The sequence below is a fragment of the Carassius gibelio genome, chromosome A3, assembly GCF_023724105.1.
Source record: "Carassius gibelio isolate Cgi1373 ecotype wild population from Czech Republic chromosome A3, carGib1.2-hapl.c, whole genome shotgun sequence".
NCBI lineage: Eukaryota > Metazoa > Chordata > Actinopteri > Cypriniformes > Cyprinidae > Carassius > Carassius gibelio.
This window is the reverse complement of record NC_068373.1, coordinates 12,237,833-12,264,640: the sequence shown is the minus strand read 5'-3', so window position 1 is coordinate 12,264,640 and position 26,808 is coordinate 12,237,833. Positions and strand designations below refer to the sequence as shown.

The following is a 26,808-nucleotide window of genomic DNA, read 5'->3' as shown; positions in this document are numbered from 1 at the left end:
ACCAAGGGTCTTTTTATTAGGATATTTAGGATGGCAAAGTGTTGGTAATTGGAATGTAAATATGATAGCATATGTCGAACAAAACACCCCCCCTTTTCTTAGTCTCAAACGCATTTATACACTACTTAAAGGGTTAGTTCACCCAAGAATGAAAATTCGCCAATCTTCTACTCACCCTCGAAGCATCCTAGGTGTATGTGACTTTCTTCTTTCAGAATAATCCAATCGGAATTATATTAAAAACTGTCCTGGCTCTTCCAAGCCTTTCAGTGGGGGTAAGCGTGTGTTTGTTGTCAACAGTTCAGAAGACATGAAATAAAGTGTGTGTATCTGTAATAAAATGTCCCTCACATGTCTCCGGGGGGTGAATAAAGGCCCCCTGTGGCGAATCCATGCATTTTTGTAAGATACATATAACATATCCAGATTTCAAACATAATAAACATGGAAGACATGCAGGTGGATGTTGTGGTTCGTCAGTGCTCTGTGGTTAGCAACGAGTGCGGAGAGAGAACAAAACAAACCACTGGTCATGAATTAGAAGCACAAAACTCCGATTGGATTATTCTGAAAGAAAAAAAGTCATATACACCTTGCTTCGAGGGTGAGTAGAAGATGGACAAATTTTTATTTTCGGGTGAACTAACCCTTTAACTTCCTTCCCATATATCAGTATGGGTTTTCCAATGATTTAAGTTGTACATTTCTTCCCTCTTATCTAGGATATTACAGGTTGGGGGTTCAAATCCCAGGGAACACATGTTAGGAGAAAATTGTTAGCCTGAATGCAATGTAAGTCGCTTTTGGATAAAAGCATCTGCTAAATGCATTAATTTAATTTTAATTTAATATACAGTACTGTTCTGCATTCCTGCTATGTATATAGACATGTACTCATGCAAGTGCATACTTGATATGTATATGCATTTCTTCGTTTGTCTTTTTCATATCAGATCATTAATCTTCCTTCCTTACATAGAAAACCAGTCAAACTCTGTATGTAGCACAGGCCAGTATTGAGTAGATATACTGTGTCTTTCTGTTTTATAGTCCCCTGCTCAGCAAAGCCGTTACAAGCAATAGCCACTAGATGTCGAGTTCTCCCAGGAAGTGCTGCCACTGTTATGACTCTGCTGTTTGCCCTAAAGCATTCTGGGAAAAGAATGTTAGATTTATAGGCTTTGTAATATGTATACAAATAAGTGTGAGTTGAGATAAAAGAATCGTTTATTACCACTCAAAACCGCAGGGCGCTGCCACCACATTAAAAAATAAACAATTATGTATACATACAGAAACTGAAGAAATGAAGCAACATCAATAAGATAAATATGACAAAAGATTTGAATTTAGCTGACAACACTTGCAGTTACTTCCAGTCGCATGACATAACTGTCAAAGAAGCAAGTACATAAAGTCTTCTGAGGCATTTGCAGCCTCAATAAAGCGCATTTGACATGCAGATACAGACAACAGATCTTTCCTGTCTCTCTTTTATTCCCTCATAACATTTATTAGTAAGTATGGGAAAGGTAATATGTCTAAATTAGACATTCAACTGTGGGTACCCTGAACAGATGTGCCACTCTGTATGTTCATATTCATTAAGATGAATTTATGTATAATAAATAACTGAGAAGTCTTGAGTTTTTGTGTTCAAGGACTAATGAGTTCAAAACTAACAGAGATAAGCTGCTGTGCCTTTGGGCTGTAATATCAGGCTTGGGGAATGTTACGGACACAAACATGCTGAAGAAGACTGCACTAAAGGGTGGAAGACAAGAGTGAATAATAAATTGGCAAGATTGGCAGGTAAAGACAGGAAAATAAGAGAGTGCTGGAGGGGTTGTCATTCATGGATTTTTAAGCTCACTGGGATCTTTGCTTTGAAGGATGTTGCTAGGCCAGAGGTGATGTTTCTTGGAGGAAAGTACAGCTGAGACTGAGAAGTTGGCGCCCCCTAGCTAGGAGACAAGGCAGGACTAGGCTCTGTGCTGATGTTGACCAAATACTCACTGGATTTGAGACTTGCCAGTGATTTACAGCTGGGTAGAGAAGCCAAAGAACCACATAGACCAAGCATAGAGGGAGTGTTGTCTTTAGCTGAAGAGAAGAGAAGAGAAGAGAAGAGAAGAGAAGAGAAGAGAAGAGAAGAGAAGAGAAGAGAAGAGAAGAGAAGAGAAGAGACATTAATTAATATTCAGCATTCAGACATGATTGTATTGTGTGTTAATCTGCATGTTTTTACCTGCTGACCAGACCGTGTCTCCATTCGGATTGTCGTCTTCCTTCTGAGAGTCCAAACTCACATCAGCTGAGAGGTCCAAACTGTGAAAACTTCTCCTAAACCCAAAAACATAGTTTCGTGACTAGACTGACTAGACTGAATAGTGCTTTCCTGTGATACAGGTGATTTCCGGGATGTAGTTGCTAAGGCTGAGCGACTGCCAAGGTGTTAAACAAGGTGTGGTGAGGGTCTTCAAATTTAGAGTCAGCACTCACCGACGGAACAGCTTTACATTTCCTTTGCTGTTGCTGGGTTGTGCAGTTGTGCACTGGTTAATGAATGGAATAGACAGTCCTTTTACCAAATGAGAGGACTCGCGAGGAATTATTCCAGTGCTGCAAAACATACCAGAATAAAGCCATTAGAGACTTCCAGTTGACACAAATGCAGAAGGTGTGTTAGTGTGTGTGCATACAGTTGTGCTTGTAGCTCCAGTACAATGGCCTCCAGCTCTTTCTTCTCTTGTCGACTCTGGACCTGTAGTTCCTCTAGTTTAGCATCTAGCCTCTTGTTCTCAGTTTCTACATTTTTCAGCTGGGATTCCCTCAAGCGGACCAGTTCCTCTAAATAACCCTACAATCACAGGGATTTATGGATTAGTATTTGAATGCACTATTTCTGCTTTAATTAGCTGTTTCAAAACATAGTAGCTGGTTTCAGTCTGATCCAAATTGGTCATTAGTTGCTAGACGATCTTGGAGCAGCAAGAAACCAGCTACCAAGCTGGATTATTCAGCAGGCAACATGGACAACCAAATCACCCATTGGCTGGAAGTCCAAAATACCTTTTGGGCATAGACAATCTTGAATCTTTGCTCCATCTTTCGGCATTTGTTGCTCCAGGTCTCTTCGTCTGTGACCAAAGGAATGTAAGGATGCTCAGCTACACTCTCATCACTGGCACTGCTGTCCACACTGCGGCGGTCTTCTTCATCACTCAGGTAGTCATAGCTGCAGAGGCACATCAAATAGCAGCAATGGCATTTTAAAGGCTTCTATAAGGTTTAGGATTTGGGTTTGGTCAGGAAATGCAAACTTACCTCTGGGTGAACTTCAGGTAAGGTGTGTAGTCGATCACTGCAGGTGTCTTTCCATCCAAAACTTCTCCTTTTAGACAGAAACTAATGTTTGCAAAAAAACAAAAACAAACAAACAGTCATATCACATTAATTTGGTGGGAAAGCATTCTAACTGGTGCCACTAGTGGCTAATAAATGACACATTGCTGAAAATAAATAAAAAACACATTCACGCTGAAGTACGTGTCATTTGTGAGTTGTCATGAATACGATGTTTTTACCTGAAGTCAATGGCACTGAGTCCAATTAGCATCCCCGTCAGAACGGTAGCCTCCTCCCTTAGCATTATGGCACCATCATCATAAAATCGTCTGCAGCGCAAATACAGTTTTTTTTATTAATTAATTTGAAATTATAAAGACAGCTCTCAAACTCATTGGAAAGAGTGCTGAGTTATAACCTTGTAGTCCGAGTGTCTCTTAACGCAGTTGCTACATATTCAGACAAACGCTTCTCCATCAAAGCTACACGAATCCAGGCTCGTCCCTGTAGGACAACCAGAGAGTAAACAGTCACAGATAAAGCTTTGCTAGTGAACCAAAATAGAATAAATCAGTACAACAGCATCCCATGGTAGGGACCAGCAACCAAAACCAAACATATGCTATGCTAATAATCTCAAGAGGGTAAAGATAGAGTGCTTGAGGATGAAAGTGTCTCGCCTTTGCTCGCGACGTGCTAATGTTCTCAATGCTCTCAATGCTACAGATGCAGTTGTTGTGGACTTTACTGCAGGCCAGACGGATATAGTCCCAGAAACTCCTCTGGCCATCTGAACTGAACCAACCACCCGGACCTGATAAAATAAAAATCACCACAGATTATTCATGAGTGCCAACAGACATTGGGAACTGACAGGAAGTTGTTTAAATATATACCTTTGAAACGATGACTGAGGATGTGCTCCAAAATTGCCGCAAAGTTGATGAACTCCTCTGATGAGTCATCAATAGGCTCTGCAGTGTACTTTTCCAACAATGTCTTTACAGAAAACCTGAGAGAGTAGTAGAGAGGCAATATGTAGTAGAATTTAGTTACACTAGATATACTACATAATATATCTCATTGGGAAACTCAAAATTTAATAAAAAAAAAACATGCATTGATGAAATACTACACTTCGCTTGGCTAGTTCAGAAACAAGTTGTGTCACTGGCAAGGAATTGTCAACCATTCCCTCCACAACTTGATTTTCTTCTTGAGACAATGTCGCTATCATGCTCGCTAATTTACTAGCCACGCTAGCCTTTTTAGACTGCAATGCAGCGTTTTCTTGTTTATCGTTACTCATTGTGCACAGGTTAATTTTGAAACTCTTCTTTATTTGTTTAATCTTATTTACACCGTCTTATAACATAAAATACCCTCAAAATGTGTATATAATGTGAAATGATCGGGAGACTACCCATCCTGCTGCCTATCCCTTAAATGGTCACATCGTCACCACTAACAGTATGATTAGCATCTTACAGGCAGACGCAAACGCTAGTATCGGTGCAGGCCCCACTCAACGCTGCCATTCTGACTGATGTAACGGCTTTTTCGAGAGCGGTGCCAAGGCAGACTGCTGAGGTCAATCCCAATTGTCCTGTGTGTTAGACAATGCCCTTTTGATGCCGTATTCACGTTACCACTCCTGCCATCACAATTGGAGTCCTTGTGCCCCAGTCCTTTTTTTTAAGGCAACAGTATAGTGAGCAAATCTCCCTCGTATCCCAACACACTCACGCTCATTTTCTCCACCCACCCACTTGCTGAATTGGTGGTGTGATCTATTTAGGGCTGTCCTGATACTGTGTACAGTTTTCTCCCAGAACAGTCAACCTGCAAGGCGCTGGTATGCTAAGACTCTAGCCCACTCAAAGGGTAGGGGAAACAGAGAGAGAACTGAGAGTCTAAAGACCTGACGACCTACATGCCTTCATGGGGAACACCAGTATTACGGAAGGGAAGACTGCCCTGTCTGTGGGCGGCTCTTCAATAGCCCGGGGCAAGACTTCCATCACCATGGGCAAGTCCTCAATCACCCGTGGGGTCACCACTACCTCAATGGGCGACTCTACCATAACCAGAGGCAAGACCACCATCTCCCTTGGCACAGCCAGTTTCAGCCGAGGCAAAACTACAACTTCCTTCCGCAAGGCCCTCATGCCCAAGCGCCGGACCATGTAGATGGAAAAGAGATCTATAAACACTGAAACAAACACCAAGACTTCAAAAGCAAGAAAGAGAACTGAGAAGGATGAGACAACAGATATACAGCAAGAGTACGACTCCAAAGCCTCAAAAAGAAAGGCTTATCTTTTATTGAGAAAGACCTGCTTTACAAAAGGGAAAATCAAACTGATGAAAAGCAAGAAGGCCATGTCATGGGGGAAGACAGTTCTTTCAAGGAGCAAGACCAAACTGAGGAAGGGAGAGACTGCATTTGTGGTGGGTACAACTACTATCACTCATGGGGAGACTACTAGTTCTTTGAGCGAGGCCACTTTAAGTCAAGGGGAGAAGTCTGTCACTGTAGTTAAGACTTCCCTCAAAAGAGGCAACGAAACGCAATGGAATCTCTACTGGGATTTTCATCTGTGACTTAAAGACACCAATATAACTGCAAACAGTATATGTACAGTATATGTATATGTGTGTCCACGAATATGTACTTTATAGAGAGTGCTTAAGCAGGTTGGATGTCTTGTAAGATGCAAGTGTTTGCCAGCTTGCTCTAGAATTGCACACCAATGTATTCTAGATGCAAAATGAAATGTAAGTGTATCTTAAATTAGCTTGGAATGGAGCATGACATCTTTGTCACTGAAAGAGAATACAGTTGATTTTAAGATAAAGATTTGTCTGAGAAAACACCAATCTGGTTTTCATGAAGAGAACATGCATGCATGTGTGAGGGTGTGCACTGCCACAACTAGAATGGCTGCTATTGTTGTTCACATGCAGAAGGGTCTAAGTTGGATAACGTTTTGAAATCCAGATCTGAGATTCTTTTTTTCAAGTGGAATTGTGTCATTTACTAACCAAGTCTTAGCAAAACGTTCTAACTTTAACCATTGCCTTAAACTTTAAATGAGCTGTGTAAATTTTTTGACTTCTTAATCTTATTAAGTGTAGCATAATTCAACCAGTATAACAATGAATTAAATCAGAATGGTCAATAAATAGATCTTTGAAATGGTTAAAACATTGTTTAATGTGTCTAACTCTAAAATATTTCAGAGAGTTTATTTCATTATACCTTAAGATGAGCACACACTGCTTGTCAAAATATACAATGTGATCCAAATCAGATCTAGGTAAAAGCCACAGCACACTTTAACGTCAGACTACATGATCTTAGCCAAGACGTTGATCCCAATCATCTCATCTACAGTTAGTAGAAGCAGTCACAACTGTTATGCTAAATTGCTTACGCTGCCAGAACTTTGTCAGTTTCAGTTTTAATAACAAGAATCCAAAATTTTACAGTGTGAACCTGGCTTTACCTTGTAGCCTGCACAACAAACAAGAATCTCAATAATTGGTAGTATAGAAAATGTTTTCATTGTCACAATTGGACAAAACAAAACGTTTCGATAACTAATTTGACTATACATTTTGGGGGTCTGACATAACATAAACTCATGAAAGCAAACCACGCTCTTGAATCTCAGCAATCAACCGTGTACAGTATAACATTGGATAGCGGTTCTAGGGAGGCACATTGCCATGGAACTGAGTGATGTCACCATCAACTGTGTCGCACAACAATGTGTTCTTCAGTGCTTTGCTTTAGTGACGGGACAATGCAGTCTACTGTCCGCTCTTCCCCAGATAGAACTAAGGCCTCCTACGGCAGCCTCTGTCCATTCACGGCACACAGGGGAGGTATGTGGCCTTGCGGAGCCCACGTTATACTGCTCAACAAGGGCTTTATGCTGCATGGGGGTCGTTCTCACCACGCTTAGCATTCTGGTCCCATCCCGACACTAGCTGTTTGGACTGTCACACCCAACCAGACACATTCTGTGTGCGTTGGGATGCTTTGCTGCCAAGGCACGCGATGAGCCATCATCACCTCATCCTGTAGAATCAGGAGAGCAGAAGCTTCCCAAGGGATAGTTGAGAAAATTTAACCCTGAAAGTGCTCCCGGTCAGGTTATCTAGGCTGGCTGCTGGAGGAGACCTCCTGGAGCTTCAACGCTACCACCTTTGGTTCCACCATGGGTAACACCAGTATCACAGAAGGCAAGACGGCCCTCAACCTGGGGAGCACATCGATCAAGAGAGACAAGACCAAGATCATGATGGGAAACTCATCTATCTCTCGTGGGAAGAGTACAACTTCCCTGGGCTCTTCCACCATCACCAGTGGCAAGACAAAGATCTCCATGGGAGCTGCTTCCTTCAGCCGAGGTACCAAGACTACATCCTTCCGAAAGGCTTTTATGCCCAAGAGGAAGAATGTTTAATGGGGAGCAAGGCCAAATCTTTGGGGAGGGTGTAGGGTGCTGGGAGTGTGATGGGCGGACAAATTCACCAAGCTGGGAACCAATACAATTTTGGCAAATATCACCAACAGCTGAGGAAACATCATTGTCATCAAAGCCTACCTTCTGTGGAGAAAAGATACTGCATCTTGAATCATTGTTGCCATTCAAAACACAAACTTTACCTTTTGGACCAAGTCTCTTTTTTGTTTACCTAAGATTTCTCTGGAATACATCCTGGATACAGGTTAGTACTTAATGAATCCAACTCCAAAGGATGGTGTTTAAGCCATGGACCATTATTTGTAGCAATAATAGAATTACTTATGAAACACATGATTTAATGGTGCTAATTAAAATATTTCATTGTTACATTGATATTCCAAGGTTCTACAAGGATCACTGATCTTGCCAGATCAGTTTAGTCACCTGTAGTTGTTTGATTGTGCCCGTTTCATTGCTTCATCATTTGGCCAGAGCAAAATTTGGGCAACAGTAAGGACCATCCAGTTAGATTTGGATACTTTATACAACAAAGATTTTTGAGTCTTGATTTTCTCTTTGGCTCTATACCTAAAGCAAGAGGTGTTTTCCAAGAGTGTAGGGCATTCCCAAATCCCATGAACTATGCTAATCATTGCAGGAAGGTTTACTACCAACACCAGCCAACCAAATACCTTGATGGCACACTTTGTCTGGTCACAAGAGCAGCGGAAAACACAAAATTTGACAACTGTACAATGCGTAAATGTAAAGTGTAGTGAAAATATAAAGATGCAAGTTTCTGAAGGTCAGCAGGATGAGGGCTAAAATGCTAATATAGACATGTGGCAGCAAGACTGTCTTGGTACGATTTGACACTGGAAAAACAAATGTGCAGCCACTTAACAAATGGCTTTTGTGTCCTTGGTCTCGCCCACATTGATAACAGGCCAAAAAGCCAAACCCTTCTATGAATATTACTTCACAGCACTTGCTCTTAAGATTTTAATTTTTTTTTCAAGGCACCTTTGACAATACGCTTTAACCTTTCAGAATAACCTCCCAGTTCGGGTTTGTTCTCAGCTTTTAAAACCTACAGATTACCGATTATAACTCCAGATTGTTCTTGAGCATCCTTCTTACAGGTTATGCCTTGGTTCCTCTCTTCTATACCCTTTCCATCAGTCATCACTTTTTCTCTGTTTGGCCCTCCTTGCCCAAGCCTGAACAATCATCCTTTCTCTATCTCCCTCCCACACCCTGTTTTTAGCTTTTTAATATACTTCTTTCTCCCTCCTACCCTCACCCTTCTTGTAGGCAATACCAGCATTATCTGCTAATTCTGGATAAGCTTTCCCACCCAAAAACTGCTCAGTAAAAATCCCCCAGAGTGAATGCAGATTGAAAATACAAACTTTTATCAGATTCAAATGCAATTATATTGTGGCACATATTAGAGACAACAAAATACATTTCTATAACTATAACTGGAGGATAGTTCAATGAGTTAGGTATGTGCTGAGAAGATGATTGAACATGATTGTTTGTGCATTTAGCCTCATTGCTCTGAGTTAGAAGTTAAAGTTGATCATGGAAGAACCAGTCAGAGGTCGGTGAGCTGGTGCCAAGACATGTTTGGTAAAATAAATATGATTTTGATTTGTTCCTAGGAAATCAGATGGTCAAAGAACTAGATCTCAAGGATGAAAATGAAAATACAGCAATTGATAACTAATTCCATCCCATTTAAATATGTCTGAAAGACATTGATCTCCAGAACCTTCAAGAGAAATCGAAAAAATCTAATTGAAGGTAGTTGAAAGAATCAAGACAACTATGAACCCCCCACCCCCTTTTTTAAAGTCCCATAAGACATCATCTAATGTGACTTTTGTGTATCATTTTAGATTAAAAGTCATACACAAAACTAAAGCTGTTGATTGTATAGTACGAAAAACTGACACCGAATTCAAATGCTCATCCTTGCAGAGTCCTACATTACAAGCTTCAGCTGTCTGGAAACCTTTATCAAGCAGATGAGCAAAACTGGCCATTCCATTATATCGGAAAGTCAAGACATGGGGACATCAACAAGAGCCTTTCTTTGACCGCTGGAACTCTTACCTCTCGACTTTGACCTGGGAGGCATTCATCATGCCCTGTTTTATACTTCATTATGTCTTAAACCTCTTAAACTTGCCATTCATTTTTACAGATTTATTGGTTCAAAGTACTGAGCTCTTGCCTTGTTACATGAAAACAATGTTTGGAATATTCTTTCATCCAAAAAAAACTTATTGCGTTCAAGGTTTTCCTTTGGTAAAAACCGACCGACAAACATGTGATGAGTGCAACTAATACAAAACCTTTATTTATCGCCTCTGAAAATGACATTTGTTTAGTCTGAGTGTAAAAACTGAAACTGTGTAAACTGTGTGACTGTCTTTTGTTATAGTATGTCAGTGATCCAGACTGTATGTGTAACCAAAAAAAAAAAAAAAAAAGCTCATGTTTCGATCTTAGCGCAGAACAAACTTGGCTTTGCGATAAGTGAGTAGGTTATGGAGAGTGAAACTAACCATGTTTCTGTTGGTCAGAACCCTTCTCCACAATGTTAACAGCTCTCAGTTTTAGCAAAGACGCTTTAGATAAATATATTTGTTACATTTGCTCATGATTTCCAGCTTAGATCAGCTACCATGCCCAAGAGTACACTGCCCAGTGTGATTTAGAGGCCAAATTCATGCATCCCAGCTTTTCAACCTGGTTTAAAGGTCTCTAAAGACTGAACAACCACTTTCATTGATGTGCATCTCACTGTGGACTGAGAGACGATGGGGTTCGATGATTGAGAGTGAAGGAAACAAACGCAATGGTCTCCTGATCTCAATGTACCAGAGAAATACAGAGACATTCAGAAGCATGGGAGGTTTTAGTGACTCTGAGCAATGTGTCTCTCAGAGCACCAAGTCATCTGAGCTAATCACGATCCAATTTAACTAAGCAGGGTTTGAGATTTCTTTGCTAGCAGCCATTAATTAAGTCCATTTTTTTTCTTGTCAAGTCCTTTGTCCTGTGTAATTTGTTGTTTAATGTAACAAACCGCTGTGGCATGGCCATACAAAAGATGTGGGTAGCGAAGAAAGGCCTCTGCCCTTTTCAACAAAAGCGTCTTTGTGTTTATAATAATCTGTGAAGTTTGAAGTCCATTTTTGTCATTCTTTCTTGTTCATTTTTCCACACTGCATTAGCAAAGCATGTGTTTCATGTGTTTAACAAGTCCTGCATTATGCCGTCCAGACAGTAGAACCTTGGAAAGTTTGGTTCTAACCATGGTGCTGTATACTTAATAAATATGTGCTGACATTAATGAAGATATATTTCCATGTTGTTCTCCATATATCATTCAAACTGTTGGGAACTAAAAATATGTGGGTTTTTATCCATTAGTATTAACCCATCTAGAAACCAATTTCCTTTTTACTGCAGGCAAAGAGATGGGGTTGATGATGTCACAACAGCTTGCCACATCACAATCATCTCTTTGACTGCACAATGGTGCTGCTGTCCCAACAGGAGTGACAGTGTTTTGTGTACATTCGGCAACTGTACATGGCCTATGCCTGGGGCACCCCCAAACATGAATTATTTAACACCCACTTGCTGCTCTGTACCAACCGACCGGTAAACTGCAGCCTGGTGCAGTCCCACACAGCCCGGCAGAACAGAATGCAGTGATGGAATTCGGTGTTCCCCATATGCTTCAACCATGACTCACCAATGCACAGTGTGTTGGGACAAAATGGGCACATAGTAGGCTATTGTAAGCGTACAATGAGTGGATTTGGGCTGAGACACTGCAGTCTTAGCAACGACTGGTGTGCCATAAAGTCAACATCCTTATGATGTGGATCTCCTGATAAGAGCTAGAAAAACATAATAGCTTTCAATTTCTTATTGCATGAAACATCCGTAAACTACTATGACTGTAAAGGCTAATTACTGGGGTTCAAACTAGATTTATTTAGTAAGTATGCTCATTGTATGATGCAAATGAAAAGAAAAAGATGACAATTCATTCTAGTGTGATTTGGTGATCAATAAAATAATACAGTGGTAAATTAATGCTTATACAGTTTGTTTAAAATATGATGTGCATTTTACATTTTTACATTATTATTTGCAGTAAATTCAAGGGGCATCAACATTATATCTATTTGGTTATTGGTCAGCATCATCCAGTAGCCTGTATGGACTAAGTGACATCAGGGAAAAAAAGTTAAGGTGAAAAGATAACATTCCATGCACTGAGGATGAATCATTCAAATAAGACAAGGAACATGTCTTATTTTAAAGTAAACAGGGTCAGATCTATCAACTTTAATAGATATATAGAGTACGATTTAGTGCTAATGTATGGTCCTGTTTATGTATGTAGCCCTTATAAGAAAAAAATCTAATATATATATATATATATATATATATATATATATATAATTTTTTATTTTTATTTTTACCAAATCCATCAGGATTTTTATTTAAAATTTTTTGGTGAAAGGTTCTGTGAGGGTGAAGGTCATGTGGTTTTATCCTGTCGAGTGCACAGCAGTGAAAATGGTCGGGTGGATGTAATGACGTCATGGATGCTGGTATGAAATAAGGGGTCGACGTCTTTAAAGGGCCTCGTCTTCAATATTAAGCGTTTACGCAAAAATGTAAATCAGAAAAGATGCTATATCCTGTGATCCATGTTCTAGTTAATAAAATATATAAACGTTTTAAATCTATCTATCTATACATACATACATACATACATGTATATGTATATGTGTATATATATATATATATATATATATATATATATATATATATATATATATATATATATATATATATATATATATGTATATACACACACACACATTTTGACAGTTTTAATTACCCAGGTATTCCAAGCTAACTGAAAGTACGCTTCGTGATGTGGACAGCGGGTCGGTGTGTGTCATGCAATGAACTACCTGCAGACGGTGATGAGATTCTTGCGTTCCACGCCGCTGTTTCTAGAAGAGGATTTTTTCGACGTTAGACCCATAGCCATCGCGGTCTGGAGACAGCCTGACTGTACTCGGCGGAGGCTGCATCAAGCCTCTGGTTTCCCGGAGCAGCTCAGACCCCTCCCTCTCTCCCTCCTTCCGCCGCTCTGCGCTCCGAGACTGCTGGGCGACAGGGGTACAGAGAAGACCTCTGGATTCTTGTACCTCTAATCATCAATGTGTGTGTGTGTATATATATACATATATATATATATAGAGAGAGAGAGAGAGAGAGAGAGAGAGAGAGAGAGAGACTATATATGTAGGCCTGTGTGTGTGTTTAGATACAAAAAAAAAAAAAAAAACGATTAGGCCTACTGATAAATAATAACCCAGCGGTCACATACATAGATGTGGAGAACTTCCTACTCATTAAGGAATCGAAGATTTAAAACAATTATAAAATGTTATGCAAAGGTTCAAATTAATCATTAATCATATTTAGGCTATACAAATTAGTGTCAAATTAGTTACATTTGTTCTCCCAGACTTTCGAACCAGACGCTCCCTCAAGATGTGAGAAGAGATTCAGCCCGCTGAAAAACGTGTTGGAATTTATCCATAAGTCTAGATTTTATTTTATTAGTCGAGTAATGGAAATGCACTACAAGGTAAAAGCATCTTTGGTGCTTCTCTTACCGGGAATTGGTCATTCTGTGAACTGATGTATGAATATATTGTGCTGGATTTAGGTTTGATAGGGTTCATTTAAATTATACTACAATACATTATCATCATTAACGTGAGAACACAGTGACGACGTGACCATCTGAGTTTACTTCTCTCTTTTTTTTCTTTTTTACAAAACCTCTTAACACTTCAAACTGTATTCTCTGATTGGCTACACAAGAGCGAGCGACTCTTTTGATCTGTGGTTTACACGTAGACAGAGCCTCGGTCCGTTGCAGAGACAAGTGTGAGATCTAAAGACACGTTTCTCTCTCTCTCTTTTTTTTGTAAAAACTATCGGTTGATGAGGCATTTTTACTGCACTTTTAACATAACTAAAATAATAATTTGGGAATAAAGAAACCTTGAGTAATTGGCATGGTGTTTCAATATACTAAACAAACACATACAGGCAAATTTCATTGAACTAATTATTATTTCCTCTCTCACACACAATCAGCAAGTGGCACAGAACCTTTGTTTCAGTGTAAAAGAAGGTCACACAAAGCATCAGAGCACAGCAGGAGAGAGCAAGAGTATATTTCAGCTGAGAAAACCAGAATTACAGAACAGTTTTCAGACAACTAGATAAACAGAAGCCTACACAGAAGAACATCTAGATGTGAAGTCATATCTACATTCAGACTTGGCCAAATAAATACATAAATTAAAAGAATAAGTTAACAATAAGCATAATTACAGTCAGAAGAGTCGTCATTCCTAGCTCAAAATATAAATTTTAACCTATGCCCAAACCAGTACACTTTGCTATAGTTGAAAATACTTGCCCTTATCCATGGCCAGCACTGGGCAGTCCCTTTGAGCGTTGATGACCCAGTGTAAAACAATCCAGCAGTACTTTGTGTAAAGAGCATGTTGAAAGCATTACTTTTAAGGCTACATGGATGCCTTTTGGCATACGGGCTAACTGTAAAGCAGCAAAACAAAAATGTTCTAGTGCATAACAGAAACATTACTAATCTGTAAGAATCCAATTATAGTGGTCCAGAACTAAATCCGAGACGTTGATCTAAAATGATCTATGCAGTGCTTTTAAAAGTATTACAGTATCTCACAGACTTGGATGTTGTGAGAATTCAGCGCAAGATTCACTTCTAGAATCCACCTTGTGCGCCATCCTCTCACCTCCTCCCCTAATAATACTGTTTAACGTCAGACTGCCATCCCTGTTTGAGAGCATAGCAGAATCAGGCCTAAGGGAGGTATGTGATGACACCGTTACACCAATGACACTTTTACAATAAAAGTGCGGACTAATTGGTGACAAAACACATCGTCATTGTTTCTGTCTGGATATATAGGAGGTCCAAAGTCTGACTACGTGAGGAGATGCAGTTAAGAAAGATCTCGTCTGTGTGGAGAAACCCATTCAATGTGCAGATTACAATCAGTGAATCCATATTACGGTGTGGGTCTACTAAGAGGTTAGCGAGGGCTATAATGCTGGCATTCTCCTCACATAAAACTGTATGAAAAGTAAAAACCGATTGGCTCAGGTTCGTCTGAGAGCCTTGGCTGCTCTGACCCTTCCCCCTCCGTCCAATGTCTGGATCTTAAAAGGATTGGAGTACTGCAGCAGAGATATGTGAATGTATTACGTAAGCCTCATCCAAATCCTTTAAATGACTCCCCTTCTACCTTATAGCTGCTGATTCACTTACTAACTGGTTGCAGCCCCAGCCATCTTGTTTTCAGCTGCCATGAAAACCAGGAAAGGGAAAAAAAACAGAGAGATGGACAGCTGGACGGAGGCCATGCACCACCCACAATGAGGATTCGAGGGGTTGTTCTGAATCCAACAGCTTCGGTTTTATCAAAGTGAGCGGTTTTGTTTTCAACTAATCCTCCCGTAATTAGGAATAGACCTGAATAAATAATAAATAAAACAGAATCTACAAAAATCTAAATGTAAATATTATTAAAAACCTATGTACAAATCAACATACATTTATGCTTCCTTTTTGTATCCTCTCTGCAACTGTAACAAACACAGAGAGAGAAATTCACAGAGAGGAGAACAGGAGGCATCTATCAGTCCTTCCATCCATCACTCATTAGAAATACTGTTCCTGTTGCATCCACATCAGTCCCTTTTTCTGAAGCTTACGACCGTGGTAATCTACAAATGATGCACTAACCCTGTAAAGCAGCAGACATACTGCTCCAACACAGAGAACATGCATGTTAGGGAGAAAACTATCAGTTTGGTTTGCTCTGCAGTCTTATTTTTCTTCTCAAAGAGAGGATGATGGTGAATAGTGAGGGTACAGACCTTCAGTTTGTTTTTGCTTGCTAACCCACAGCGCTTGATCTAAGGTAGATCCATCCATTGTAATAAGATGACCTGCCTTCAGTCTCCTGTTTGGTCTAAACCCAACTACCTTGTACCTAAATCTCGATCTCTACTCCTCTCTCAGTGCGAGTCGGTCTCTCTGGGGATGTATCCGTTGGCAGGGGGCAGGGGTGAGGTTTTCGGTTCAGAGTCTGTGGTGCTAGGGGTCGCTTTGTGCTTTGAGGCTCCAGTGAAGAGACGGAAGGCACGCCTGCAGATGAGGGAAAACCAGTAGACCTGCGGGGCCATGAGAAAAGCTGCTCCTGCGTTACACTGCCAGGGCACAGACAGCGGCACCATGTAGAAGGGGATGGATGCGTACCTGTGATAGGAGCGCAAACGAAAATATGCATAGAGTCAGCATAAAGTAAAGGAGTAAAAAGAGATATTTGGTATAATCCCATAAGTAAAGTCATTTCACTCAACAGCCATATTTGCAATAGGGTAAGATAGGACCAACCCCTATCTACTTGAATGGGGAAATCTAGAAATCACAATAAAACAATGCACATTTCAGGTTGGTCCAGCCAATGCACATGTGCAGTCCCAAGGATGCGTCTCTGGAAACTGACTGTCTTCATGTAACGCAGAAGTAATGCAAAGTTTTTACCAACTGGCACATGGCTCTTTTATTTAGGATGGGACTCCTTTCACAAGAAGGAGAATTATAACAATAACGATTACTATAAAGTTTTCCACTAGAAAATTTAACTAGCACCACAACTGTTGAGTCTAAGGATGCTCAAATTTCCAATCTTATGAATAATACATCAAGATTGCCATTTTTAAATTAGAACATGACTGAGTGAGAATTATGATGTTCATGTTATGATTCATTAAGAATCCATGTTAATATCAGAGGCAGTGTGACTCAGTGGAGACGAGAATATAAAAAAAAAAAAAAAAGACTAAATGAGCAATAGAAATAAAAGACATGATAAAAGATTAAAAGACTGAGAGGGTTAAAGTGATCGTTACCTGCCGTAGGCGTAGTAGAGGTAGGGGAAGAGGAGAACTCTACAGATGAAGAAAGTGACCAGCATAAGAGCTCCATTGACTTTATGTAGGAGAGTGTGCTGTTGTTTATACTGAGTGAAGGAAACAAAAGGAGAGAGCCAGGAGTAGAGAAAGAGAGTGTTTAACAGATAGAGAAATATTAATAGGCAGAGCAATGAACCCTAACAACCATGATTCAATATTCCCCACTACACATTTAACACGGATGCTGTGAAGAAGACTTGTAACAAGAAAGAGTTGTTACAGTACAAGTCTGTGAAAGATTGTCAATCAATTAGAGGTTTTATTATTAGTTAGAAAATTAGGTAGAAATTTCCCATACATTTCCAAGAAAAGAAATGGTGCAAAAATCTGCTTAACCAAGTTGTTAAAAAAAGAAAGATGCATTCACTAAACAAAAGAAAGTCTGAGGGAGTTGGAATGACTGTGTGAATGTGTGTTTGTGTTTAGTACCTGGATGAGTATCTTTCCCAGACAGACAGACGGGGTGCTGAGTTCTGCCAGGAACATCACACCCTGGAAATAATCCCCTTTGCCCCGTCTCCAGAACTATGAAAAGAGAGGAGAGGAAAAGAAAAGAAAATAGGGAAGGGAAAGGAAGAGAAGGGGAAAAGGACAGTAGGAGAAAAGGGATGGATGGGAAAGAAAGAGGAATTGGAAATACATATAAAAATAAAACAGAAATAGAAAGCAGCAGAAGAGCAAGAGGAAAATGGAAGGTTAAGGGAAATCAAAGGGATAGAAGAGAGAGAAAAATTAAGAGATGGATGGAAAGGAGAGCAGGAAAGAAAAGAAAAAGAAGATGAAATGTATATACAGGAATAAAAGGAAAAGAGGAAGTGGAAGAGCAATAGGAAAGCAAAAGGGAGAGTGGAATGAGAAAAGTAAATGGGAAACAGAAAGTAATAGAAGATGAAAGAAATGAAGGAAATAAACGGAACGGAACGGAATTGAAGGGAGCGGAAAAGGTAGGAAATGGAAAAGGAAAGGGGAAGGAGGTGAGGAAAGGGAAATGAGAGGGAAATAAAAGGAAAATGAACAAAAAAGAAAAAGTCATACTTGTGTGGATGTAGGAAAGCTTCGAGTGGTTTTATGGAGGAAAGTGCTGTAGAGGCTCTGTCTTATCAGGCCTGAACACTCATTGGCAGTTAAGTGCAGCTAATGCCAGGGTGCTGGCTGCTGAACGGCTGCCGACAGCAACAGTCTCCATGGATACAGATGGAGAGTGATGGAGGGCATAATTACAGGGTGAAAGTACACAGGCCCGTTCAGGACAAGTTTGACTCAGCCACACTTCAAGCCACCCACAGATCATGATCCCGTCAAATCACTCTTAAACAGTCATGAAGCCCAAGCCATGTTACTACACGCTCTGATGGGCCTCCAGAATCAGATTTCAGATGTACTGTCAGTGTTTGTGCAAAAGAGAAAAAGAATGAAACGTTTAGTAATGTCACTCAGCCCTCACTCCACTCACCACAGAGACAGGGAAACAGACAGTAACCATCACGACATGGTGCAAGACCATAAGGACCTCTCGCCGCAGATAGCCGCTGATGGCTGACCTCATCGATTTGGCCTTGCTCTCCTCCTCATGGTCTTTGACCTGAAGTTTGTACCAGTAGCACAAGAACATAGCATAGATGTCATAGACGAAGTAGGGGACAGCAAAGAGGATATAGCTGCTGGTAAGCCAATGCCTGGACAGAGGGAGGAGAAAGAGAGAGAAGGAATGAAAAAACAATGGTTAGAAACCCCGAGATTATTTTTAGGGTTACTCTGCAACAATTAGCCTTGTTTATATACAGTACTCTGCAAAAGCCTCTTTAAACATTGTTTTTTTGTTCAAAAAATACTAATGGCCTAAGACTTTTGCACAGTACTGGACTGTAATATATAAATTACCATAACATTTCCCATTATTGTTTTCAGTCATTATTAAATATTGAATATTATGGATATAATGCTCTGAAAGGCAACTTTTACTTGACATTTTTAACCTGTGCAGATCTAATTCACTTTTAATGAATTTTCCAAATCAGTTTTAAAATCCTTTGAGAACCAAAACAAGTCCAAGGTGTTCACTAATACTGGAGGTTACAGGCAAGTCTGATAAATGTGTCTTTTTGTGTCACATGTTAGACAAGCATTCATATACTGTAGGTTTACAACAACAACAACAACATGAGAGGAAGTAAACTATGACATTTTCATTTTGGGGTGACATATTCCCTTAAAATTTGACTAGCAAATCAAGCACCAGTCAGACTGTAGAGGCAGTGAAACTATTATCTACGTGATGTTATTTGTGAGGATAAATGTGCGTCTATTTCTGAAAATTAAGCACACACTACCCTCCACAGGTTTGGTGTCAGTAAAAGATATCAATACTTTTATCAACCAAAGATGCATGAAATTGACCAGTTACAGTAAAGAATTTTACTTCGTTATAAAAACTCTGTTTTAAAATAAATTATTCTTTTGAACTTACTATTAATCAATAAACCTGAAAAAAAATCTATCACAGTTTCAACAAACATAATAAGCAGTGTATATATATATATATATATATATATATATATATATATATATATATATATATATATATATGAAAAATACCCCATGATTTTTTTTCACCCTCAACCCATCCTAGGTGTAGATGACTTTATTCTTTCAGACAAATACAATCAGAGTTATATTTAAAAGTGTCCTGGCTCTTTATAATGGCAGTAAATGGGTGGTATTTTTCAACAGACCAAAAGAAGTCCAATCAAGCACATCCATCACTCATTAAAAAAAAAAAGTTTCCCAAACCGCTTTGTAGGGTTTATAAAGGCCTACTGAAGTGTCACGATGCGTTTTTGTAGGAAAAATATCCATATTTAAAACTTAATAAACGGCAATGCACGTATATGAGAGGGTGGCAGCCCAGCCAGATGACTTGTTTTGTACTTGTAATTCGTGACCAGTGTTTTGTTTTGCTCTCTCATTCAATTTAAATAAATGTAATTGCACAAACTATAAGCTACAATTTCAATTTGTTTATTGTGAAATTACTCAAACATATGATTGTGTACTCTGATAAAAATTGTTCTTGACTGCGTTTCCTAAAAGTATTAATGGTTTCTTAAGTTAATTTTGAGAAAAGCAGACCTATTTGAATGAGTGAAAACTCTCTGTGATTGATTGGTTATGTCTGGCAGCATTTCCGAATGCTAAGCAAGAAAATATTTAACCGGTAATTCGTCCAATTCAGTGCATACTGTATGCATGGCATTTATTGTTAAATGAACACAATCACAAAAAAAAAAAAAAAAAAAAAAAAAAAAAAACACACAGTAGCATCTATATATTTTTTTGAGTATCAATACTTCAGTATTTATACGCCAATCTCTAGGCCGCTCCCACATTCGTCACTTCTCACTGAAGCTTATGCTATGGCCATGTCATCAGCTGGAACGTGTTTTATTGTGAATGCGCATACAACAGTTAGCAGAAGCTAGAGATCAATGTTTATAAAGTTTTAAATATGGATCTAGCATTTGACTTAGCCCTTGTCTAATTCCCAGCCCTCTGCACCTTGACTGATGCATTTACTACAGATACAGAGAGTAACTGAGTTTACCTGGTTTAAATCATTTATAAAACATGGGGCTGGTTTTACAGACAGGGCTTAGATTAAACCAGGATTAAGCCATAGTCCAATTAGGACATTAAAGTAGTTTTTAGAAACTTGCCATAGAAAGAAAAAAAAACATTACTGGTGTGTATCTTGAGACAAGTCAATGACACTTACATTATTTTAAGATATAAAGCGATTTCAGGAAAAAAAACAGATCAGAAATGCACTTTAGTCTGGGTCTAGGTTTAAGCCTCGTCTTTGAAACCAGGGGATTACTGTTCTGACCTATTCGAGCTGCTGTTCTTAATTCACCTGTGTGCCTTCGGGTTAAGGCAAAATTTAACAAGATATACGCTTCAAAACAAGATATACAATTCGATTAGGTGAGGAAAATCATTTTCCACAATCCTCCTAATGGGTTTCACAGGGTGTGAAGACACAGCTTTCAAGCATTAAATGAAACCGCTGACTAAAGCCGTCATGAAAAGTCCCGTCAAGTTTTTCCAGATTATTTTGCCAGTCTACTCTCTTTCGCTCCTTGTCCCCCCAGCTTGGTGCGCCACAGTGGATTTACAGAGAGGCTCACAACCTAATTAGTTTCTAATTAGATTACAGTGACATAAGGTGCACATTGGAGGAAAAGCACATTCTTAGAAACACTCAAGAGTGAAGGGAATACTTTCACATCTGGGAACAATTCCATAGAGAATGAGAGATTTCTCAGCTATATATGCAAACACAACAAGTGAAAGAGGTGAGAGAGACACATGCACGTAGGAAAACAAACAAACACTAAGTAAAACAGTGTAGAGTAAAACAGAGAGCCCTACATAAACAATCAATCTTAATTGACAAAAAAAAAAAGTATGTTCATTGTTATATTTTGCCATATATCTTCATCTGATACTCACTGGTCTTCAATAATGTCTTTACAAGAACAGGCGATGATGTACCCAGCAGAGGATGCCATAATGGCCTGAACGGAGGACACCAGTCTAAATAGGGTGAGAGAAAAAACATGCATGAAAGACAGCAAGGAGACCAAAACAGACTGCAAAAACCCTAAGACAGGAGATATTTGAAACCATTAATAGCAGATATTGAGGACACCAGTTAAAGGAAGGGTCATTTAAGCAGGAGATTACATTGTAATTTTCCTAGCAAAGCAGAAAAACACAGCAGCACATCAGATATGCACTGCAACCAAATGCAACCCTACATGCAACTTCTTTGCTCAGAAGATTTTAATCAGACACATTTCACACAAACAAGATAAAAATCTCTGCCATAAACTTACAGCGACATATTTAGTAACAGCCCAGTAACCAGACTACAGATGTGTAGTGTGTGTGTGTGTGTGTATATAATTTATTTGCAAATTAATGTTTTATCTCAGCAAGTGCTCATTCTATTAATGCATATTTTATTTATATCATTCAAAGTCACATTGACTGATGCAGTTCAACAACTGGTTTGTCAATTATCCTTTTTAACCTAACCTTAATAAACACACAAAAAGAGCACAGTAAACAAAACCAGGTAGCTTGAGGCTGACAGCATCTTTCAACACATCACACTTTCTCTTCCCTTTATTTACCTGGATGAGACGATGACAGCATCCTTCTCGCTCCATTTGATCCCAGGAGCATGTTTCAGGAATCGTTTGGACAGCAGGAACAGGCCTGGGAAGAATATGGAGCCAGCTGCAAGGATGCTCAGCATAATCTCAAGCAATGTTGCTCAACGTCACTGTGTCTAAAGAGGATAAATGCAATGTTTTGTTTTAAATGGCATCTTAAAAAGTCAATATATTTTTAATGATAGAAATGTATATAAAAACAACTTTGCCATTCATGAAAACTCAAACTTGAAAAACTATTTGAATAGACAAGCAAGCAATAAAAGTATTTCAAATTCATAATAAAATCTTGTTTAGTTAGTGGCAGACATGTTGCTTGATCATAGGCATTGCGTTCACAACTTGCTGATTCTCACCAAAATCTGTTCACTGAAAAAAAGTTAAGAGATGGGCAAGGCAAAGGCAGAATGATGAAACAAATGGGGAGAGTTAAGAAGCAAAATTGGACCACAAAATCCACATTAGCACTCGACAAACAAGACATATCACACGGTGTCAGATTACACAAATACATGAACTTAAAGTTCCACTAAACTCACAAGCCATATTCAAATGACTACAAAGGTATGCATTGTGATAGCACGGCACAGACAGATTTCACCAATATCTTTTAACTGCATACCTTCATTGGTCTCATTATTACTTTGTTCGTAAATTATTTTGGACAGCTGCCATATTTATATTCAAAAACAGCCATGGAAAGGATTAGAAAGCGAGAGATTTAGAAAGATTACAGCAGGGAGCAAGACAAGGGGAGGCCATGAAGAAAGAATGTGTGTGTGTGTGTGGGGGGGGGGGGGTAATCTTGTGGGAGGAGGTGAAAGGCAGTGTATTATTCCTCTTATTGCTACAGTGGGACTATGAGCGTGTCTGCAGCAAGCCAATCACAAAAACTGCAAAAAAAAAGACTTCACATAGTTTCCATTCAAATCTGAATACACAGCAAAACCAAGAAGTGCATTACAGACGTGACAGCCAATGTGCTAGTTATTCATTATTCTGAAGCTTGTAAGAATGAATCGGTTCAAGCAGCATGCCAATAATTCAAGAGAATTCGGTTACGAAAACACATCACAGATGTGAAATGTGATGCGCTTAGGTTTCAAACGAACGGTTATCTTGCATAGGCTATATTATAAAACCGTCCGCTGATCCTTACAGTCATGGCCAGTTTTGGCAGTGACATAAATTCTGTGGTGTCCATTCCCATTGTTTCTAGATTATTGTGTGGATTGATCAGATGCATTTTAAATAATTGCTAAAAGCTTCATTGGCCAAAAAAAAAATTCACTGTTTTTTGATCCTGACACAAAATGAGCAGCTAACATTAACTGACTAATCATATCAGCAGCACATGTGAAAGTGTGAATGAGCACTAGTCAGGTGAAACTTTCATACTTATTAGATTGTAAGAGCAGACTGATTGCTATAAAATGAGGGAAGAAACGCTTCTAATCATTGTGTTCTTGTTAACAATGGTTACCTCCAAAGAAACACGTGCAGCCATCATCACTGTGCATCAAAATGGCCTACAGAGAATAATGCACCTGAAACAACCATTTACTGGATCATCAAGAGAGAGGTTCGACTGCAGTGAAGAAGTCTTCAGGACCATCTCCTCCTGAGGAATCATGTCTCCAGTGGTGCAGAGCTTGCTCAGGAACGGCAGCAGGTTTGTGTGAGAGCATCTGCACACACCGTGAGGACAAGACTTTTGGACAACAGCCTGATGTCAAGAAAGGGAGCAAATAAACCACTTCACTACAAGAAAAATGTCAAAGACAGACTGAAATTCAGCAGGAAGTACAATGATTGTACTGCAGAAGACTGGTGCAAAGTTATTTTCTCTGAAGCTTCCTTCTGACTGTTTGGGGCATCTGGAAAATCCATTGTTCGGAGAAGAAAAGGTGAACACTACCATGCCAACAGTGAAGTATCCTGAGATCATCCATGTGTGGGGTTGCTTTTCAACCAAAGGAATGGACTCTCTCATAATTCTGCCCAAAACACAGCCATGAATAAAGAGTGGTATCAAAACGTCCTGCAAGAGCGACTTCTTCTTCCAACGATCCATGCTGATGATCTGTGCACCATGTCACAAAACGAGAGAGTGATAAAGAAGTAGCTCGAAGATCATTACAAATTTTGGATCTGTGGCCAGCCAACTCTCCGAATCTCGGTCCCATAGAGAACCTGTGATCAGTCCTCAAAAAGGCTAGTGGTCAAGCAGAAGAACACAAATTGTGATCAACTCTGAGGAGTAATAGAAAAGGCAAGAATGGATCGCCATCAGTCAGGATTTGGCCTACTAACTAATATCCAGCATGCCCGAGCGAACTGCAGAGGTTATGAAGAACAAGGGTCAACACTGTAAATACTGACCTTTTTTGCAAATAAAAGCCTTTAAAACTTCTGATATGCTTATTGTATTATTGTTTTTCAGTATAGCATAGAAATATGTGGAAAAATAATCAACAAATACTGAAGCAGCAGACTTTGCAAAACACAATTTATGTCAATGCCAAACGTTTGGCCATGACTGTAGAAGGATTAGAAATATTCAATAAGTTTGAATGGGTTAGAATTGGTACATAGAAGGGAAGCTTGACTGAACCTCAAGCATTCTGGGAGTTTAAGTTTCAATTTTGACAGTTGGATTTTGAATAGTCTTGGCTCATTTGAACATTCCGTCCGTGTATATTAAATCTATGGGATTTTTATATTTTTTTATTAAAACCGAAAGTCTGATCAGTTAGAAAAGATATAGCACACTCAGTCAGATCAGTCTGAAGATCTAGGCTGAGTTTGTAGAGTTAAAGCTGTAGTAGTAAGAGTCAACGTTTTTAGTAAGAAGAATAATAAGTTTGAATAGCATTCCAGTAAGTTGGCTTTCTCAAGCCAACCTAAATAGCTACACTTCAACAAGGCCACCTTTGAATTAAGTGTTACCTAACTGTGCGCAGATTATGAATTTCATTGCTGTACAAATATTAATCTAAAAATCTGAAACCATGTCAAGCAGTTTTGCATAACAGATAAAAACACCAGAGTGTTATAAAGTAAGTTAGAACTAAGTTACACTGGATCTGAACAGTGTATCTTACATTTGAACATCTGAACATTTATAAATGATGCTAGAGAAAAGCAGCAGGAGGACATGGTCATACTGGACAAGAGCAAAAGCCAAACAACAACGAAAGGCATATGTTTACATTAAAGTTGAGCAGCGTTGGTTATGGGGAAGGAAAATCCTGTCACTGTCTTCCAGAAATCGGATCACAAGGTCCAGGAGGCATCTGTGAGACGGTCCACATGATGTTGTCAATTTATCCTAAGCACTTGATCCCGGAAAGCAGCACAGGTTTTGGATTGCTCGCACCTGCTGGGAAAATAAACGTGTTAATATAGCAACCAAAAAGGTGATCAAGGACCGACAATAGCGTAGCAGTACTGCAAAGTCTGTCTCTTGAGCTGTCTGTCCACATCCACACGTCCAGGATCCCTAACGTTAAATATTAGTGATCCAATCCGCGTCGACCTGGTCTTCACAAAGCTCTTTACTCAAGCCTAGAAATGCTGCAGTGGTCAGACACGGCCACACTCAAACAAATGACTTGCAAATGACTTATTTAAATGGAAATGTAGGCTAGCCGTGGCGGAGAGCCGATGCCTGCACCAGATGGATGGATGGAGGGAAGCAGGTATCCAGGCAACCACTTGGGTCCTCGGTTCTGCCTTCCCGACCACCTCACTAGGATTAGACGAAACAAGTGGGGGCCTTGGAAGGCAGGGAGGGTGGATGGCTCAAATTTCACTACAAAACATGTGCAAATCCTGAACCAAATGCCGAGAGTTATCTAAATAATGGCGTTATGCTGTATGCAAAGTAACTTAGAGGAAGAGAGTCACGCTAGCTTTCAGGCTAGCGCTGTGCTAACATGACTCAGAGCCTCGCAGAGCGGTTAAACACAGCTACTGTCTCTTCAAATAACCTTTACCTGTTATCATCGGATATATAAGTAAATATTATAAGGAAACGGGAAAAGCCGGTTTAACTTACTCGTCATAGCTCTCGGTTCAGAAATCACGTTTTTTCGACGAGACCCAGTCCTAAATGTGTTGACAAGAGATTAATTTTACTTTTAAATCTGCACCGCGACTCTTAGTAACTAAATGCTGATTGGCCGAACGTGAACGACTCCACAGATTTGCCCTTCACTGATTGGTTTAAGGTTTGATTGATGGTAAAACCAACCAAAGGTGACCAATGGCGAGTAAAAACAAAGTGACCTGATAGCGCGAGACCGCATTTACCATTTATGGTCCGACGTCTTTTTTGTCATCTTTCATTGTCTCAATGTCCGTGCTAAACATACAGAATTACTAAGTTTTTATTAAATAAAGCGTATTATTTACCCAGTTAACGTAGGCAGAAAGTAAGTTTGTTTGCACATTTTTAGAAAACGGAGGCAATATGAACAGCGAATAGAGTTAAGTCACCATGAATTGAAAATAGACAGTTATTGTTCTTTTATGAAATGTTGCGTTTATATCCATTTGCCCTCCTAATCTTTAAACACGATTATTTAATA

At 39.4% G+C, this 26,808-nt stretch overlaps 2 protein-coding genes and 1 long non-coding RNA gene across 4 annotated transcripts; 1 reads left to right on the top strand and 2 right to left on the bottom strand.

The window, feature by feature from the left end:
* Positions 1–1,209: 1,209 nt before the first annotated feature.
* On the bottom strand, positions 1,210–13,016 carry rundc3aa (RUN domain containing 3Aa). Its single transcript, XM_052543899.1, has 11 exons — positions 12,842–13,016; positions 4,245–4,360; positions 4,029–4,162; positions 3,767–3,852; positions 3,588–3,677; positions 3,328–3,408; positions 3,073–3,238; positions 2,703–2,860; positions 2,503–2,622; positions 2,249–2,343; positions 1,210–2,103 (listed from the first exon to the last, which is right to left on the bottom strand). The coding sequence occupies exons 1-11, from the start codon at positions 12,919–12,921 to the stop codon at positions 1,961–1,963; spliced, it is 1,269 nt and encodes a 422-aa protein (XP_052399859.1). The 5' UTR covers positions 12,922–13,016; the 3' UTR covers positions 1,210–1,960.
* Positions 7,827–11,193, top strand: LOC127947015 (uncharacterized). The gene is made up of 2 exons (XR_008151208.1): positions 7,827–8,088; positions 9,813–11,193. It is a non-coding gene; the product is annotated as an uncharacterized LOC127947015 (long non-coding RNA).
* Positions 13,017–14,109: 1,093 nt separating the features above from the next.
* Positions 14,110–26,406, bottom strand: tlcd3ba (TLC domain containing 3Ba). Of its 2 annotated transcripts, none has more exons than XM_052543876.1 (8): positions 26,277–26,406; positions 25,429–25,598; positions 22,175–22,332; positions 21,489–21,572; positions 18,433–18,655; positions 17,409–17,504; positions 16,917–17,026; positions 14,110–16,260 (listed from the first exon to the last, which is right to left on the bottom strand). In XM_052543876.1, exons 3-8 carry the CDS (start codon positions 22,297–22,299, stop codon positions 16,020–16,022), a joined length of 879 nt encoding a protein of 292 aa, XP_052399836.1. In that variant the 5' UTR covers positions 22,300–22,332; positions 25,429–25,598; positions 26,277–26,406; the 3' UTR covers positions 14,110–16,019. The 2 variants fall into 2 exon arrangements, with proteins under 2 accessions (XP_052399836.1, XP_052399846.1); XM_052543886.1 differs by having other exon boundaries at positions 25,429–25,595; positions 26,277–26,381.
* Positions 26,407–26,808: the final 402 nt, after the last annotated feature.